Here is a 17,098-nt window from a genome sequence, read left to right on the forward strand (position 1 = left end):
GCAATTTGGGATGAGTGTGAAGAGATGCACATAGGAAAAAGTATGTGGTTCTTGACACAATAATGACCTTCCCTCCTCCCATTTTTTTCAGTGTCTTGTAACTAAATATACTTGTCTCATTTGTGTTATCTTGATGAGTTATATGTATTATTCTTGTTATGTACAATAATAGTCTTCTTTGTTACACTTCCATTGTATGCTGCTGAGACAGAACAGCATAGGATGGCTTTAGCAACCTTTATAAAGTTCCGATGGATATGGACATCAATATTGTAAGGTAAATGCTACCCCTGAGCAGTAGCAAGTAATTCAGCTAGTCAGTGTTTTTTAGAGTGGTCTGCCTCAGAAAAGGACTTTGGTGTGATGTGCATCAAGGAAACTGACAAGAATTGTTTCTTCTGAGGAACATCAAGGTGGAGCTACATAAACCTTAATAACTTTATTGCAGGACTTGTTCTTGCTTTGGAACCAATATGGAAACACTGAGAGCTTTTGTTATCTCAATTCTACATAGATATTCCTGCTAAGTTACAGTTAGGTCGATCTAGGTTGAAACTGCATAGCTTTAGGAACTTGAATTTATTGTAAGTTTATTTCTACAGTTCTCAAATGGTTCTTTTAAGGATGTACAGAGGTTAAGGATGACTTCTGATCATGTGAGATGCCTATTGAACTTCGCAAAGGGTCGAAACATGGACTGGCAAAACACAGGGGCCTGGAGGGAGGCTGTGGGTATAGTTCGAAGTGGCCTAATCAGATTTATAACAGAATTTATTATGAAATTTATTCCTTAATTTCAGAACCATTTGAAAAAAAAGAAATTCCTCGAGCATGTCAGCAGATAGGCTTTCAACACTGCCTGACGGGTGTCCTCTTGTTTCAGAAGTATACCATCAAACCCCCTTTCCCTCAGTAAGATGCAACAGAAACTTTCATTTATGATCTGTTTACCTGTATGGATGACCGGGACAGGGGGGTGCTAATGTGCAAAACACCTAAGTTTATGGAGTGTGTCATCGTCTTCTTGTCCTTCTAGGAGAAAAGAGAGACGAGACATCTTTGGAAGCAAGTCTTGAGTTGTGTTACGTAGCTCAGATATTTGCCCTGTACTGATGTGGTCATATGCTTTTGGTATCCTTCAAAATGGAGTTGAAAGCATTGCAAGAAATACTATGCTGTAGTAACTACCTCAAGCTTACTTTCCCCGTGGATACCCACTTCAAAGTCTGTAAAATGTAACTAGCAAAATGGATTACACTTAGAGGTGCAACTGATTATTGACTATACTTTTTGTTTCCAAGGTGGAGAAAGTACACAGAGGTGATCAGGTGGATGGGCTTCTTTATCCTGCTGAGAAAATAACACCAACAGCAAAAAGTGATACAGAGCAACACAAAGCATCTCAGAATGTTACTTCTTCGAAAGCAGACCCCTTGTTAAAACCAAGTATGGAGAGCACGCCTGCATCACTGAGTAGTGACTTCAAGCAGAAAATTGTCAACATTTTGCTGAAATATTCTAGCGGTCTTTGGGCTAATGCACTTCCCAAATTGTACCAGGACACCTACCAAGTAAAATTTCCAGAAGACATTCTAAATAATCTAGAGCTGCTCTCAGATATATGTATAGTGGACTATGTATCTGAAATCCCCAAAAAGGCCATCCTCTATGCAAAACCCCAAAGATTCATTGACCCAAATCTGAATGTCACTGAGAGAGTCCAGAGGCATGGTGGTATGAAAGCTACAGCTGAACAACAGTATGAAGAATCCAAGGACCATTATCCAGAAAACATAACTGTTCCTCCTTTAACCATTCCATCGGAAGGATCTGTGTCCATCATGGTGTTGGAACTCAAAAACACTAATGAGGTCCTAATTAGGCAAGTCTGTACTTCAGAAACTCTTTTTTTTTCTTCATTTATGAATTCACATATTAATATTGTGCAGGTCTGCTGTAAGAGGACAGATGAACAGGAGGTTGCAGGATTTTATTTACTTATTTTGATAATGGAAATTAATCCTTTTGTTTGGGTGCTTAAATTAAAATTTTCTGTAACTTTTTCTGTGTTCATCTGATCTGTTCTATCATTTGCTTGTCTGAGAATCAAAGCAGATTTGACTTGCCATTGGAGACTTTTTAAAATAGCCCTATTATAACACATAATAGTATTCAGATATTGCTGCAATACTCATATTTTTTATTTCAGTAACTAACTTACTACTGACTAAGCATGACTTGAATGTATTCAGATTACACTGCAGTTTTCACTTCTGGGGACAGATGAGCTTCCAACAATAAACTACTAATGATTTTTTGGTTTGGTTGCTAATCAGCCCAGTCTTGAAGGACTGTATAAACGTAAGTTGTAGTGGTTGTCTTATGTTATTGTACTGTTTAAGGAAATACTATGATAAGCTCTCTATACGTCATTGCTAGGATAAAACACACAAATCCTAGCAGTTCTTTAAAACTAAAAAAAAACCCAAGCAATCAAACAAGAAAAAGTCCGACAAAGGTTTTTTATAGAAGATACTCCTTTTTGAAAATCATTTACATTGGGCCTAATCTTAAAAAGTTCTATATGTCACCTCAAAGATGAACTGAGTAACTGTGTGGCAATAGACTATATTGACAGCAGTCTGTTTTTTCCTGCTAGTCTCTGCAGTTTCAGCTTTCATTAGGTAGTTTCAGTCATTCAGAGGTCCTGGTTAGGATCAAAATAAGTATGTGTGGAGTTTAGTTACAGATCCTTTCACTATACCCTGTTGTTTACTACTCGTTGACAGTATTCAACACACTGGCCTTGAGGCTGAAATTTAGATATCCTTTTTCTCTCTAGCTATGAGTAATGTATTGGAATACTCAACCTTGAACTTTATGTGCTATTCCATTGTTCTAGTTCCCAGTGGTGATAATCTGTAGTGAAAATCCCCATATTTGGGGGTTGTGAGAGACATTCTCATTTGAGAATGTTGTCATCTTTGTTTCAGCTGCTAACAGTATTCCTATTTTGTGTTTTTTCTCAGATAAGCTTTTTTTGTACATTGCTTATACATTGATTTTGTATACTGGTCTTAAAAAAAACCATAATTTAAGGCAATATTCCTCATCCATCATTAACATGTGTACTGTCTCTGGCTGGATGAGTCAGTCATTTTAGCAAAGAAGACACAGCTGAAGTTTGTGAGTGAGTCTAAGCTTAAAAAAAAAGAAATCACAGGAAGAAGAGCTACATCAAAGAAAAGAGAGGCTTTATGTGTTATGTTGTTCCTGTGAGAGTTCTGTTTGAATTTAGTCAAAGACATGGAACATAATGAAGATTAATAGTGCCAGGAAAGACAGCCAATTTAAAACACGTAGTTATCTATACTTAGAGATACTGAAGTAGACATGATGCATATTGCATGTTTTGTATTGGGAAGAGAAGGAATAAATTATCTGGGTATTAATTTTGCAAAACTCTTTCCTTCTTACTATACACCTGTTAATTCTGGCAGCATTGATGACTTGCTCTATATGTGAAGTAACGAATCTTAGCTTTATAATGTTATTTTAAGGATGTTTCCACTAATTATTTGGGGAAATGGTTCAAATCTCATGGATTAAAATACCATATGACACAGATCAGATGAGGTTGATTAAGTTAAAATTTCTCTAAATCAGCAGTTCCCAAATTTTGGACCAAGGTTCTTGGACAATATTAAAGTTTCTGAATTTGTCAGCGCTGTGTTAGGTATGTGTTGCTGATTAGTGGTTTCTTGGCACTAGATACAGAAGTGACTCCTTAGGGTTATGTATGTACTACATGGGCAAGGTCATCTGTCTTCAAGATGAAACTATCCCTGAACTGAGTAGTTCACAAGAAAATGTTCATGTGGATGTATAGGAAGGAAACAATGCATGGGCTCGTCTTTCCTGTGCATGAAAGATCCTGAAGGTGACCTGCAGTCACCTTATCATGATCCGTACAAGAATGGTGTAGCTGTTTTTTTGTAGGATCAGTAAACTTGAGATTGTTTTTTGTCTTGGGGATGGAGCGATATCTCTTGCGGCTAAGCATTGTGTGGCTGAAACCTTTAAACTGCAGCACTAATTAAGACTAAGTTGAAAGATTTGGTGCTATTTCAATTTTGAGGCAGTATAGTTCTATAAATTCTGATGTAGTCAGAAAGAAAGAGAGGAAATAAAACACTCCTAGGTATTTGCTGTACATCTACAGCAGTGTGATTGCAGGAAAAGATGATAAGCTAGGTGCTACATTTGAATTCTCACAAGAATTTGCTATAAGCTTTTATTCTCAACTTGAGCTTCTGTGCTACAGTTCAGATGCTTTTTTCCCTCTTTTTACCTTTTTGAAGAGACAGAATTTTATAGCTTGTTTCACTATGGAAGCATACCCCCTGTTCCCTTCACAGTGAAGCTGCAAGCCTTACTTGACATGTAGATTGGTTCCAGCTAAGGGTAAGAGTGGTGCTGAATGCACACTTGGAGTGTCTGGCCACCTGCACACCTGCTTAGTCTCTAACTTTTTTTTTGTGTGTGTGTTGCTTTTGAAGATTATTTTCTAAAGAATCTGAACAATATTTTTTCAATTGGTTTTGAGAGGCTGAAAGCTTCTTCAGTGCAATGCTCAGCTATTATCAGAAAATAGCTAATGAGACAGGAAATCCTGCACGATTATACTACTTTCTGTTAAGATACTCCTACTATCTGTTAAGTGTACCTATAAAACAAATGTTAGGAAATAAATTTTTAAGTAGCATGCAAGTGATTGGTGCCCCACTCCATGTCCATTACGAAGTAGATGACTGCTTACATAGAAGGACAAGGGCTGTTATTCTGAAAAGCGATATATAATTGGATGGTGAGGTAGTAGGCTGTCTTTAGGAGAATGAGGATTCCCTGGAATATGATCAGATTTAAGTTAATCTTTATAATAAAGTTAGCATAGTATGTCATAGTACAGTATCTGCACTAATCTTGGGCATATAGTAAACCTTCAGAATAAACCCAGATGTTTATAGGATGATAATCTGTGTGGTAGGCATGAGCAGTATTAATCACTCCATGAGCAAGTTAAAATAGTAGCTACTAATCAAATTTGGGATTAAGTTTTCCTTTTGTCTGCTTTAATCTGTCTTGTTTCTGAAGCATTCATCTTCCCAGTTGGAGTTTTTAGTAAGTTTATGTACTTTATTAAAGAAGATCTATGCAACACAAACTGCTTCAGTATGAACCATTAGGTAGCTTAGTATCAGGATTGTTCTGAAGGTGAAGAGTAAACAGCACGTGGTTTGACAGCTGATGGTAAAGTTATTTTAAGAGGTTTTGATCAACCTTAGTGAAAATCAGATTAAGCTGTAGTTTGTATATGATGAAGTAACTTCAGAGGTGACATATTAGTCCTCTTTTATACTTGGTCCCAGGTACTACTGTGCTCTTGTGGTCAAGTTGCTCTATATGATTGTAATAATCAAGTAAGAGCTCTTAGTAAAAATCTAGTGTAGCATGTTGGATTGTGGAGTGCTGAACCACATTTATCTGTCAACAAAAGTACTGAATTATATGTCAGTTACTTTTCAATAGCCCTGTTAATTTAAAAAGAGTTTGAATACCTGTATGCTTAGAAAATATATATATCCATAATTTACTCATATTCAAATATACATATATATGTTCTTAGGTTTTTATTCAGCTTTTTGAAGTTGCATCCTAACTCTTGTGGTGGTTTGTTTTGGTTTTTTTGTTTTGTAAAATACTGTAGGTATGTGGGCAAAGATTATTCTTCTGCCCAGGAGCAAATGGAAGATGACATGAAAGCATACTATAGTCAGAATAGTAAAGTGTCACTAGCGCAATCTTTGAGCGTTGGGCAACTTGTTGCAGTACATGCTGAAGAAGATGCCTGGTTGCGTGCTCGGATAATTTCTCTAGAAGACAACAGAATAAAGGCAAGCAATTACTTCCTTTGGCACTTGGAGAAAGACTTGGAACAATCTTGGCTTTTAGATAAACAGTCAATTCCTAAATTTGCTGCACTTAGGGTTTTAATATGGGGCTTAGCCTTACAGCGCTTGTGTGCTGAAATGTACCATTAGTAGTCTTGCAGGGAATGGATGTAATAGCACTATTTGGAGTGGGACAGAGGAAGGAAAAGGAAAGAACAGAATCCACTTGCTGGTAGATGTTGTTTGAAGTCTTATACTCGAGTATCTATTACACGCACTAGATAGCAAGACGATTAGAAACATACTTGTGTTTCCTTCCATGCAGATCTTGCAACTCTGGGAGTTCTATTTAGATTATGTAACTCCTGTGTTACACTTTCCTGGGCCAAATAGACTACTTGCCATTTGCAATGAAACTTGACCATACGATAGAACTTTCAAACTTGTCAGTTATTTCTTGCTAGTCAGACATTTAATGATAACATTTCATATTTTGTTTCTTCCCCAAGTTACGTGACTTTTTACTCAGGTCTGCTTAACGTACTTCTGAAGTTGATCCACTTCATAAATACTTAAATAGCACATGTATTAGAATTGACAATTTTCGGAAAATTAGTGTGATACCCTTCAGCTAGAACTTGGAGGGGAGTGTCGGAACTCAGTTTTGTGAAACATGGTTGGATTTAGAGAAGTGTCAAGGACAATTGGTAGTAAGTTTGCCTCCAATTTCTCTCTAGCCAGAACTATCAGCCAGAAGGAAGCTACTGCTTTATTGCAGTGTTTGCTGATTATCCTGTGTTAGGGTGATCTGCAGTGTTCAGGCTCCCTTTTCAAGTTTGTTATGCATGATACAGTTTAGAAAAAAAGTTGTAAAGAGCCCTGTCAAAGCCTTCTTTCACTTCAGCTCAAATTATTTGCTGCCAATCAGCAGTTTCCTGTTTTCCTGCGTTGGCTGTGGTATTTGTATCAAAATTACTGTAAGCATAAATCAAAATTATTGTCTTCACAGTGTAAAAACAAAATGCAGAACATAAAATGGCACTTAAGTGGTGCTTGACTTTTCAAGACTTTCAACACTTTACAAATAAAAATTGCTGCTCTATTACCTTTCTCCATGTAGTTGAGGTAACTTATGCAGTTCCAGTACTGTTCCTATTAAAAGCTGATATTCCATGGAGCAGTTGGAGAGGATGATTTTTCAAGATCTTGAGAACAGAGATCCCTGAAAATGCAAAACATTCAAGCAGTGAAAGAAACATGAGCTAAATGTTGCATAGTAACAAAGTGATTTGTTTGTGGCTGCGCAGAGAATGTGGTAACTGAGTACATTTTCCCTGGACTCAAGAAAACATACCTTCAGTCGTATTTGTGATCTTATGCTTTTATTCCCTTTTTCATTATCAGGTATGCTATGTTGATCATGGCTTCAGTGACTTTGTTGAAAGCAACAGTGTGTACAAACTACAGAAACAGTTTTATTCACTTCCATTTCAAGCTGCAAAATGTAAACTGGCAGGTAAGAGAAATCCAGTGTTGACTATATACCTTACTGCTGCACAGTTTACAGATTGAAACATCTGGGAGTTATGATCCTTGTTCGTAATACCTCTATATATGTTAGATTTTGTTCAAGACAGGTAGTCTAAACAGATGCAGGTTGGCATGGAAAGAAAGGAAGGAAGGGAAAAGAAGGAAGGAAGGAAAATTAAGAAAGGAAGGAGGGAAGGGAAGGAAGGGAGGGGAAGTAAGGAAGGAGGAAAGGAAGAAAGGAATGAAGGTAGGTTTTATAGAGAAACGTTGGTATTAGAAGACATGTATTTCTGTAATAGAGCTTAGTTGTTTCTGCACTTGGCTTGGATGTCTTTTATCCCTTTAATATATGCGAGAAAAATAAGGAAATGGTTGCTGTTATGTGAAGCAATATATTAGCACAACTCCTTTTTTCCACAAATGTGGAAATTTCCTTTTGTAGCCAGGTCAGGCAATATTCCTAAATATCACTCTATTGTAGAGTGATCCTTCTCTTTTTAATACTTGCATATTTGCAGACTTCCTAGGCTCTACTGGAAATTATTTAGCTTCCTAAAGCTGGTAGGCATTTCTGATTTTTTTAGAAATATTTTATTTTAAATATATAAAATTGCCAGGAATTAGCTTGGATTTTGCTTGTATGTTTTAATACTTGGATGCATTATTCCTTTTTTCTCTACGCATTTGCCTTGACTCTTTCTGAAGAGGGTCTTCTTTTTTTTTTTTTTTTTCATTCCCTGAAGATGGCTTTCTGTCTTAAAAAGGTGGAAATTGAGCAGAATACAAGTGGCGGTGCAGTACAACTATCCTGCTACATCCTGATTCTTGAAAAGATTCCTGTTGTGAGCACAGACCTGATCATTATTTTTCCTTTTGAATAAAGTGATACATAAAAAGTACTATCTGTCTTACAGGACTGGAAGTCTTCTGTGATGATCCTGGCCTAGTGAAGGCTGTGGAGTTGCAGACATGCTCCAAGATATTTGCTGTGGAAATACTGGAAAAGAGTGACATTCCTCTTCTTGTTCTCTACGACACTTCTGGAGAAGATGATATCAACATCAATGCTACTTGTCTGAAGTCATTGTATGACAAGTCTCTTGAATTGCACCTACAGGTACCATTTTCCTGTTTCCTTCTAAATTCATTAAAAATCGTTGACTTGAATGGACAAAACACTCAGAAATTTGCTAAGTCTGTGTATGTGGTTTGCTCCCCAACTTTCTTGTCAAAATCTTACCGTTGCAGGTAGATGCACTGTATACACATGTCAGAGTAACCAGCGTTTTCTCTGACGGAAGTCTGTATTGCCAAGTGCCATCTAAAGGCATGTCCAGACTTTCTGAAATCTTGCAGAAACTGGAAGACTATTTCCGTTACAAGGTAGGTTCTATGGTGAGAGAAGTGGCAAAGTCATGTAGCCTTTCTTCAGAGTGTACCAGTAATTTTCCTTGCACGTAAGTTGGACTGAAGTAGCAATGGACTATTCTAAAAGGCTACAGATTCTCTTTATATTTTTTGGGAGGGCATCCATCAGTTTAAAAAGTGTCTTTTGATAATGTTCACAAGCTGTCTTTAAGGCTTGAGTAACTTTATGACTTCCCCTGAATACTTAGAACAGTAACAATATGGCTCATAATGGGAAACTCCCAGTGGAAACTGCATTAGATTGCTACAAAGCCTGTGGAGATCCTGCCAATTTTTTTTCTGGAAGTTTTACTTAATGCGGTAGAGTTAAGACACATAAGCAGCCTGGCCCACAGCACACTGTGCAAAGTGACAATAAAAGCAAGGTCTGTCCTCTTTAGCCTGGCTTCCTTGGAGATTCAGTGGCTTTGATCTGATCTGTTGCGTATCTTGTACCTTAGCTTTTGAATGTTCTGATTAATTTCAACTAGAACAGATGCATATGAGACATCTTAAAAAGTCTTAAGCTGCTTTAAGATAGGCATGTGACAGAGAAGTATGACATTCTACCAGCCATTTAGACACATACAACAAACCGTAGTGGACTAAAGAGAAATTATACAAAAGAGAAGAGAATCTAATTTGCTGAACATGCAGCTGAGCCATGAAATGCAGAGCTTTAAAGGTCTGTTAGAACTGCTGCTTGTGAAACTACTCTGTCAAAGTGTTTTTAGGTATAGAAGTTGAGCTTTAGACCTGTTGTGGAGCACACACCATCTGGAAATACTTTGTTGAACGTGCCTCTGTTATCAAGATACAGTTTCAAGCAAGCTAAACACTTAAGGAGGGTGTATAGAGTTCTGATTGTGTTAAACAACACAAAGGTAGGCAGCCAAGTAGGTATTTCAAAAGCTCAGTTTTTCTGGACAGAGTGTATGTTAGGCTCCTTTTGCTATTAAAGGGAGAACTTGACTCAGAATCTTTAATATCGATCTCTCTATGAGGGTGAAAAAAGCAATCTTGACATTGAAGCTTATCATGAGGGTTTTTATTTTGCCTGAGAATTTAAGCAAACTAAGGTATTCATGGGTCTTCATATGGAGTTTATTCATGTTTTGTGTAGTGTAACCATTCTCATGTTATTTAGGAACATTGTGGTGAATGTCACCCCCATAAGACTTTCATTTGAGTTGGTATTAAATTTGATTTGTTAAATATCTCAACAAATGTGTTCTAGAATATAAGGTAGGAGTTTCTCCTGTTGTTTATCGCAGCTCTGAGCTGCTCTTGCTTTTTGGAACACTGAAGTCATGGTCAGTAATTTTGTATTTTGTGTTTCCAAATATGTTTTTTTTTTCCCTGACGGTTTATATTTTCTTAGTTTCTCAGTGTAAGACACAGCTTGGAATGAAACCTTTACTGACTGGGGAAGCTTAAAACATGATAAGAAATGCTTCTAAGGCTGGAAGGAGACTTTATATTTGAAACAGTTTTTGCTTTACAGAACAGTTTATTCCATGTGTGGCTTTAGAAATGGTTAGTGGAATGTCAGGTAGTAATAGCTCCATGCTTTTTATCTTCTGTTTTTATATTTGCAGCAGACATCCGAGTTTAATGTATCGCTGCCTTTCTGTGGCAAAATCTGCTTGTTTCCTTCTAAAGGAAAATGGGCACGTGTAGAGGTAAGAAGTATTCAAAGAACAGCTACAGTTTTCTCACATACAGGTGGCTCTTCTTTTCGTTCAGTTAAATCTGAACCCTTAGTTCCCGTGAAACTTGCTATTGTGTATGTGTCCTTGTGTTTTTAGCCTCAAAATTATACTCTTATTTTCTTCTTTCAGATAAGAATTATTCACACTAGACGGGCACTTGATGTGCAGTTCATGGATACTGGAACAGTTGCAACTGTAAAAGTATCAGAGCTTAGAGAAATCCCACCACAATTCCTGAGAGAAGTAATTGCAATACCTCCTCAGGTATAAAGACATGTTAAAGCTAACCTATGCTGGATCTCTTGGCAATGTTTGTCGTGCAGCTGCTTCAAGGTTTATGAAATTAAATTTTGTTTTGTTTAATAGCATTGGGGTGTATTTAGTTGTGCATTTTTGCCTGAAATAAATCATAATGTAGTCCTGTGTATCAACAGGATGCTGTGTATGTGTAATGGTAATGGTTTTGCATGTTCCTCTGTCTCTTTCTGTTTGACATATATTATTGAATCTGTCAGAATTAATGAAGTTTATGTGAAAAAAAAATGTGGACTAGTTTCCTATTACTAAATTTTACCTTGTGTACTTAAATACGTTCTTAGGCTTTAAAATGCTGCCTAGCAGATTTACCTCCTAACACTGGCATGTGGACTCCAGATGCTGTACTCTGGCTGAGAGACACTGTAATGAATTGTCCTGAATTTAGCATGAAGGTAAACAGTCAAAGTGCATGTGTGACTTGAAATCCATAAGTATGTGGAAAGAGAATTGAAAGAACAACTGCAGAAGTTTAACCAATCATCAAATTTAATTTTGTTATAGAAGTTTAAAAGTTTATAGCGAGCTCCTGGACATAAATTCTATACCAAGTCCTTTTCTTAGGACATTTGGAAGAAAATTTACTTGCTTAAGCCTGTTTAAAGCTTCTCTTTCCCCTCTTTTCACATTAGCCTTTCACATTTTGCTGTCCCATTCCAAATATGCAGCTATAGTTATTTTGCCAGCTGGTAAGAAGGAAACACATTTGTTAATGTTTCACCACGGAAAAAGATACAACTGTTGAGTTAATCTTAAATTATTTTTATGCCTCCTGTGACATAGCTTTTTCTCCTTCTGGTCTTGGAAAGCAGCTTTAGTCTTTCTTTGCTTTTTTCTAATCCAATGTGATTTAGTATATGCTATTGTATACATAGAATTCCTAAAATTATCCTTGAGATAAAATTATTTCTGCTTGCAATGTATCCTATCCAGTTTAATTAACTGTAAACACCCTTCTGAAGGAAATCTGTTAATAGCTACAGACTAAACAAAGCTAATTTCCTCTTAAAAATCTGACTCTAGATACGGTCACAGCACTTTGAAAAAGTATTTTGTAGCTCTCACTGCCTTTTTGCTTGCTTTAACACTGGAGACCATTTAGTTAAAACATTGCTCCTCTAATCTGGGATTTACGACAGTTGCATCTGGCTTTTCTAAACATACTCTTCCAAGATAGTTTGAGTTTGTTACTAATTTTTGCTTGATTAAATAATAGACAACAGTTGTATGGTTAAATTGTGGGAAGTTTTTATTCCTGGCTGGGAAAAACAACAGAATAATCTGTATAGCTGCAAATGCTCTTTTTAGCTGTTGTGAGTTGCTTACTATCCTACAACTTCATTAACATACTTGAGACAACCTTGAAAATACTTCTGTACATGTAGAATGCAATGAACTGTTGCCACTTTTCTGTTAAAGGCTTTAGTCTTCTGTACAAAATCAGACATTCATTTAATAGTTATTAACTGGAAGTTAAACTGTATTTTGTTTTCCAAGGTGGTTAAACAGGATGGTTCAAAGGGAATTGCACACGTTTACTTGTTTGCTCCAGAGAATTTCCCAGACATGGATCATAGCATCAATCGACAGATCAAAAATGCAGACTTGTGGAGACATCAGAAAGATGTTTTCTTGAGTGTTACACCCAGTGGCACTAGCTCCCCAAAAATGACAAGTGATGCTGCTTCGGCTCTACGGGTAGCTAGTGGAAGGCTGGAGAAGAGTTTCTCAGATTCACCCAGAGAACCCAGCAGTGCAGTGTCCATGATTGATGTGCCTCCACCTCTACCTTTGTTAAAGACTGGTGAGCTCATGGATGTCTATGTTTCAGTGGCCTGCCATCCAGGTCACTTTATTATCCAGCCTTGGAAGGAGCTACATAATCTGGAAGCCCTAATGGAAGAAATGCTCTTGTACTACAGCCGGGCAGAAGAGAAACCTGTGAACATTGAAAAAAACAAGTTATACGCAGCTAAAATTGAAAATCAGTAAGTAGATACTTACATTAAAAACAAAATCTTTGAAGGAAAGCTTACCTCTGCTAAGCTACACAAGCCTAGCTCTGCTTTGTCCACACCGTTAACAAGATGACCGATGTTCAGTGATACTGAGGGATTATGGGAATAAATGAGGTTGCAGTCTCTTCCATGCTTCCAGATTTTAACTGGAAGGGTTGAGTTTGATTCGGATGATACCAGATATGGGAAACCTCAGACATATTGGTTAAGATCTTTTGGTCATGTATTATTTTTTCTGGTGCCTTGATAGTGTGTGAATATGAATTCAAATTGTCTGTTCTTGTTCTCCCCCTTTTTAGGTGGTACAGGGTTGTAATAAAAGGAATTCTTAGGAATGGGTTTTTGTCAGTGTATGAGCTGGACTATGGTAAACATGAGTTTGTCAGCATAGAGAAAGTACGACCACTTGTGGATACATTCAGAAAGCTGCCTTTCCAAGCTACAACAGCTCAGCTTGCAGGTAGGTTGTAAGCATTGGTAACTTTTTTTAATTAAAGTCTTGCATCAGTGGGGATACCAAATGAACAGAAATGTTCAAGTGCATAAAGCCAAAGGTTAGTGATGCAACTGGGGCTTTTTGCTAAAGTAAGAAAAGTACCTGCTTTCAAAAACATGCTTAACGAATGCATGTTTGTCATTAAAGTAGCTCTGCTTTTCTTTTTGATATGCGTGGTGATGATTGTTTTATTACTTGTTTATTTAAATGCAGCAGTTTTAGTTACTATGTATAAAACTGAAGATTTCTTTAACAGCAGCTGCTTTTCATTGTCATAAATACTTATCACTTAACGTGTGTGATTTCTAATATGCAAGGGACACAGGGACATCAAAACTAAATGGTTTTTGGATCCTTAAACATAACCTATTACAAAGTGTGAAAGTTATGATACACCTGTAGATAAGAACTTAGGTTCTTATTGTCTTAATCTACATAAATTTAGGAGCAGGATGCTGAAGTTCTTCCTATATATCGTGCCCCTATTGTAATTTACTGTTTTCCAGTGCATATTTGGAATCCAAAGTTGCCCAAAATATATTGGTATTCTCAAACAAACAAGCAAAAAGGTCCACATGGGGGTGAGGGCCTTCAACAGACTTAAGATTAATTTCCTTGAGAATATGGAGCACAGAGAGTGTGCAGACATCTGATAGAATTAAAAAAACAAAACTTGATCTCTGCTTGGTGTCCTTTCCTTCTTTTTCCAAATTTTTCTTTCATTTCTGCATTGCTTTCAGTTGTATTTCAGAATGTCTCTCATTGCTGCTTTCTGCCACTGTTTGGTCAGCACTACTTTAGTCTTCAGTTACAGAATAAGCTTGCCTGAAGTGATAGGCCACAGGGCTGGTGCTCTGATCTAGGTTCCTTTCTGTGGATTTGCTTTCCTGCATAGCCGTTGGTGTGACCTTGGGGGGGGGGGTTTAAACTAGTGACGATGGATGTGTTACCAACAGGCTGGGGTCCTAGGAATGCACTGCTGAAAGGAAGCTGATTTCTAGCTGTATCTCTCTACTGAGGTAGTACAGGATCCAGCTGAGCAAGCCTGTAGGTCATCCAGTTTACCTGCTTCACAGAATTCCAGGTACCTGGTCAAGTTGGCCTCTGAGCTGCTTCATATTATCAAAGCATGCCAGTTAAGTCTGGAAGACTGGAAACTATTATCCTGCTATTCTTTCACTTTTTTCTCTTTTTTTCTTTTTTTTTTTTTCATGTCTGCTACTTCTCAGTCTCTGGTCAGTTTCCTTGTAAAATACCATATGCTTCTCCACCAGCCTTTTCTAGCACTAATTACGCTCACTTAACAGCTGACTTCTCATTCCTCCTGTAACCTGCAAGGAGCTGTGTTCCTGTGTTGTCCTGTCCTATCAGCAGCAAGCTGCTGCTAACAGTAAAAGCAAAGTGTTGTCACTTTGTTATTTTGCTTTTTACCTTAAGTTACTGCTTAGGTATCCACACACAATATTTGAGCGCCTTTGTGTCTAGATGCTGCACAACAGCAATGGTCTGGGTAGACTGAATTTCATGTCTGCAGGAGCCACTTCTTTCTTGGTGGATTTCATCCCTATTAAAAAACTTGTTTGGATTCTAACATTACATTCCTCAGCAGAATTGACCTTGTGGAATGCTGCTTTCAAAAAAAAAAAAACAAACAAAAAAACAATAGCAGCAGTTGTGAGGCATTTAGGTGGCATTTCTCTTCGTTTCTGCTCCCTTCAAATCTAGTTTGGGACTTGATGGTATGGCAGAAGTTTTTGTAGCTGATGCTGCTTTGAGATAAAGAAAACTTCATCTAAAGCAAGGCCAACAGAACAAATAATTTCAGCACCCTCAGGCAGAAGACAAATAGTTTGTTTTGAAAGGACCTTTAGTTTCCTCTGTATCATATTTCCTGATGTGCCTTGATCATGAATGACAGCTGATATAGGTTGGATTACTCAGTGCATCAGTGCATTTGCCTTTCAGTTCTGCAAACCTGTCCACATCTTCAGATTTCAAGAAAAAGTTCTAGTCTGTGTAATAGATCAACTTGTTTGTGCGGGAGACAAGTGAGCTTGTGTTTCTTTTTTGAAGCTAAGCTGCATTTAGTAGCGCTTGAGCACCTGTTTTCTCAAGTATTTAAACTCCCCCACTTACTTATAAAGTTAATCATTCAGATTGGTTCGGTTCATAAACAGTCTCTTTTGCTTTATGTTTGTCTTAGGAGTGAAAAGCCAGCAGTGGTCAGAAGAGGCATCAATAGTGTTTCGGAATCTTGTAGAGAAGAAACCCTTGGTGGCACAAATACAGGCAGTTAACGAAAGCACTAACTCTTGGGATCGAAGGATAGTGACTTTTCTCGTGGACACATCTCTTCCGGATACTGATATTTGGATTCATGATTTTGTGTCTGAAAGTCTTGTGGAATTTTCAAAGGATGATTAATCATCACTTCTGAAATGTAGCAGCTCAGATTCTTTAGCAATAAAATAAATAACAGGCTTTGAAGAGAAATATAAGTATTATATGGCCTTGAAGACATGAAGGTGATGAAAATTAATCTGTGTTCTGTGAAAAGGGTTTAAGAAGTTTAGGTTCTGCTGACTTCAGCTGACATTCTGACAATTTGCACTTTGTTTACCATTGTAATGCTAGAATGTTTGGGTGAAAATATTAAAAAGTTATTTATCAATAAAATAATGTTGGCTTTTGTTCATGTGAACTTTCCCTAAATGGGGGGGAGGGAGTTTTATCTCATAGCTATTACTTAGAGCCATTACTCAGAGTAATTACAGGGTACTCCTCCTTTTTACTTTAACTAGCATTTTTATTACTTGGCAAACATGGAAGCAGTCCTTGGTATTTCTAAATTTAGTGTCAGAGGCATGCATTATTGGTGCATTTCTCCTCCTTCCTTAACTTTTCATAGGAGTTGAACAGTTGAAAGTGCCTTGTTTGCTAGACCGCATTAATGGGGCTTAACTTCCACAGAAGGGTATGCACTTTGTGTGCAAACACAACTATGCTTGTTGTTCTTTAGCAATGATGCACTTTTCTGAATTCTTTGCTTCCCTCACCCCACTCCCCCATCCAGGTGCTAAATTAAGGCATTCCTTTCCTTCTTTTTTGATAGCTCATTTTCATGTGTTACTTCTGAGAAACTTTCCAGGACCACTGCTCCCTGGAGACAGGAGCAAGCAATGTCCTTTGAGCATGTGGATTGGTGCTTAAAGTGCTCTGAACATGGTATTTTCGGCCTACTTTAGAGCCTGCTTTATTTTTGGCCTTAGAAAAATTTAGAGGAGGTGTAGACATGATTATGTTTCATAGCCTGCTGCCTAGATTTGAGTTTGTTTGCCACAGTCCCTTAAAATTGTTAGAGTATTCAAGCTTTACACAGTGAATGCCAGCAGAAGAAGTTTTTCTTCACAGCTATATGATCATAGCTATATGATCTTTCCAGTAATACATAAACTGAGCTAAGAAATTCTGCTGGCATGCTGTCTGCATGGGTAAAGGGGGCTAGGTAGAAAGGGAACCGTGACTGGAAGGTGCAGACCGTATGTAACATTAGAATGAGAGAAGTTCATGCAAATACTCCGAGTAAACAAGCTGTGTAAGCACGGAAGACTTAAGATTCACACCCTCATGGACTAATTCTGGTGTAGTTCTGGAGACGCTCTGAGGTCA

At 37.5% G+C, this 17,098-nt stretch overlaps 2 protein-coding genes across 3 annotated transcripts in view; both read left to right on the top strand.

Annotated features, from left to right (window-relative positions):
• Positions 1–16,108, top strand: part of TDRD7 (tudor domain containing 7) — a 38,084-nt gene extending 21,976 nt beyond the window's left edge. The window contains exons 6-16 of one of the 2 annotated variants that reach the window (XM_062604421.1): positions 1,302–1,882; positions 5,768–5,954; positions 7,356–7,467; positions 8,396–8,598; positions 8,730–8,864; positions 10,487–10,570; positions 10,730–10,864; positions 11,200–11,310; positions 12,413–12,903; positions 13,233–13,393; positions 15,633–16,108. In XM_062604421.1, the coding sequence (XP_062460405.1) occupies positions 1,302–1,882; positions 5,768–5,954; positions 7,356–7,467; positions 8,396–8,598; positions 8,730–8,864; positions 10,487–10,570; positions 10,730–10,864; positions 11,200–11,310; positions 12,413–12,903; positions 13,233–13,393; positions 15,633–15,853 (2,421 nt within the window). In that variant the 3' untranslated portion in view covers positions 15,854–16,108. The remainder of the gene's footprint in view (positions 1–1,301; positions 1,883–5,767; positions 5,955–7,355; positions 7,468–8,395; positions 8,599–8,729; positions 8,865–10,486; positions 10,571–10,729; positions 10,865–11,199; positions 11,311–12,412; positions 12,904–13,232; positions 13,394–15,632) is intronic. The other variant, XM_062604422.1, reaches the window with a different exon arrangement.
• TMOD1 (tropomodulin 1) overlaps positions 13,256–17,098 on the top strand; it is a 38,318-nt gene continuing 34,475 nt past the window's right edge. Inside the window, exon 1 of the mRNA XM_062604438.1 lies at positions 13,256–13,393. The gene's annotated coding sequence lies outside the window, so the exon portion shown is untranslated. The remainder of the gene's footprint in view (positions 13,394–17,098) is intronic.

This window comes from Pezoporus occidentalis, unplaced genomic scaffold (genome assembly GCF_034315485.1).
Source record: "Pezoporus occidentalis ecotype Australia unplaced genomic scaffold, CSIRO_AGI_Poc_V1 ctg86, whole genome shotgun sequence".
NCBI lineage: Eukaryota > Metazoa > Chordata > Aves > Psittaciformes > Psittacidae > Pezoporus > Pezoporus occidentalis.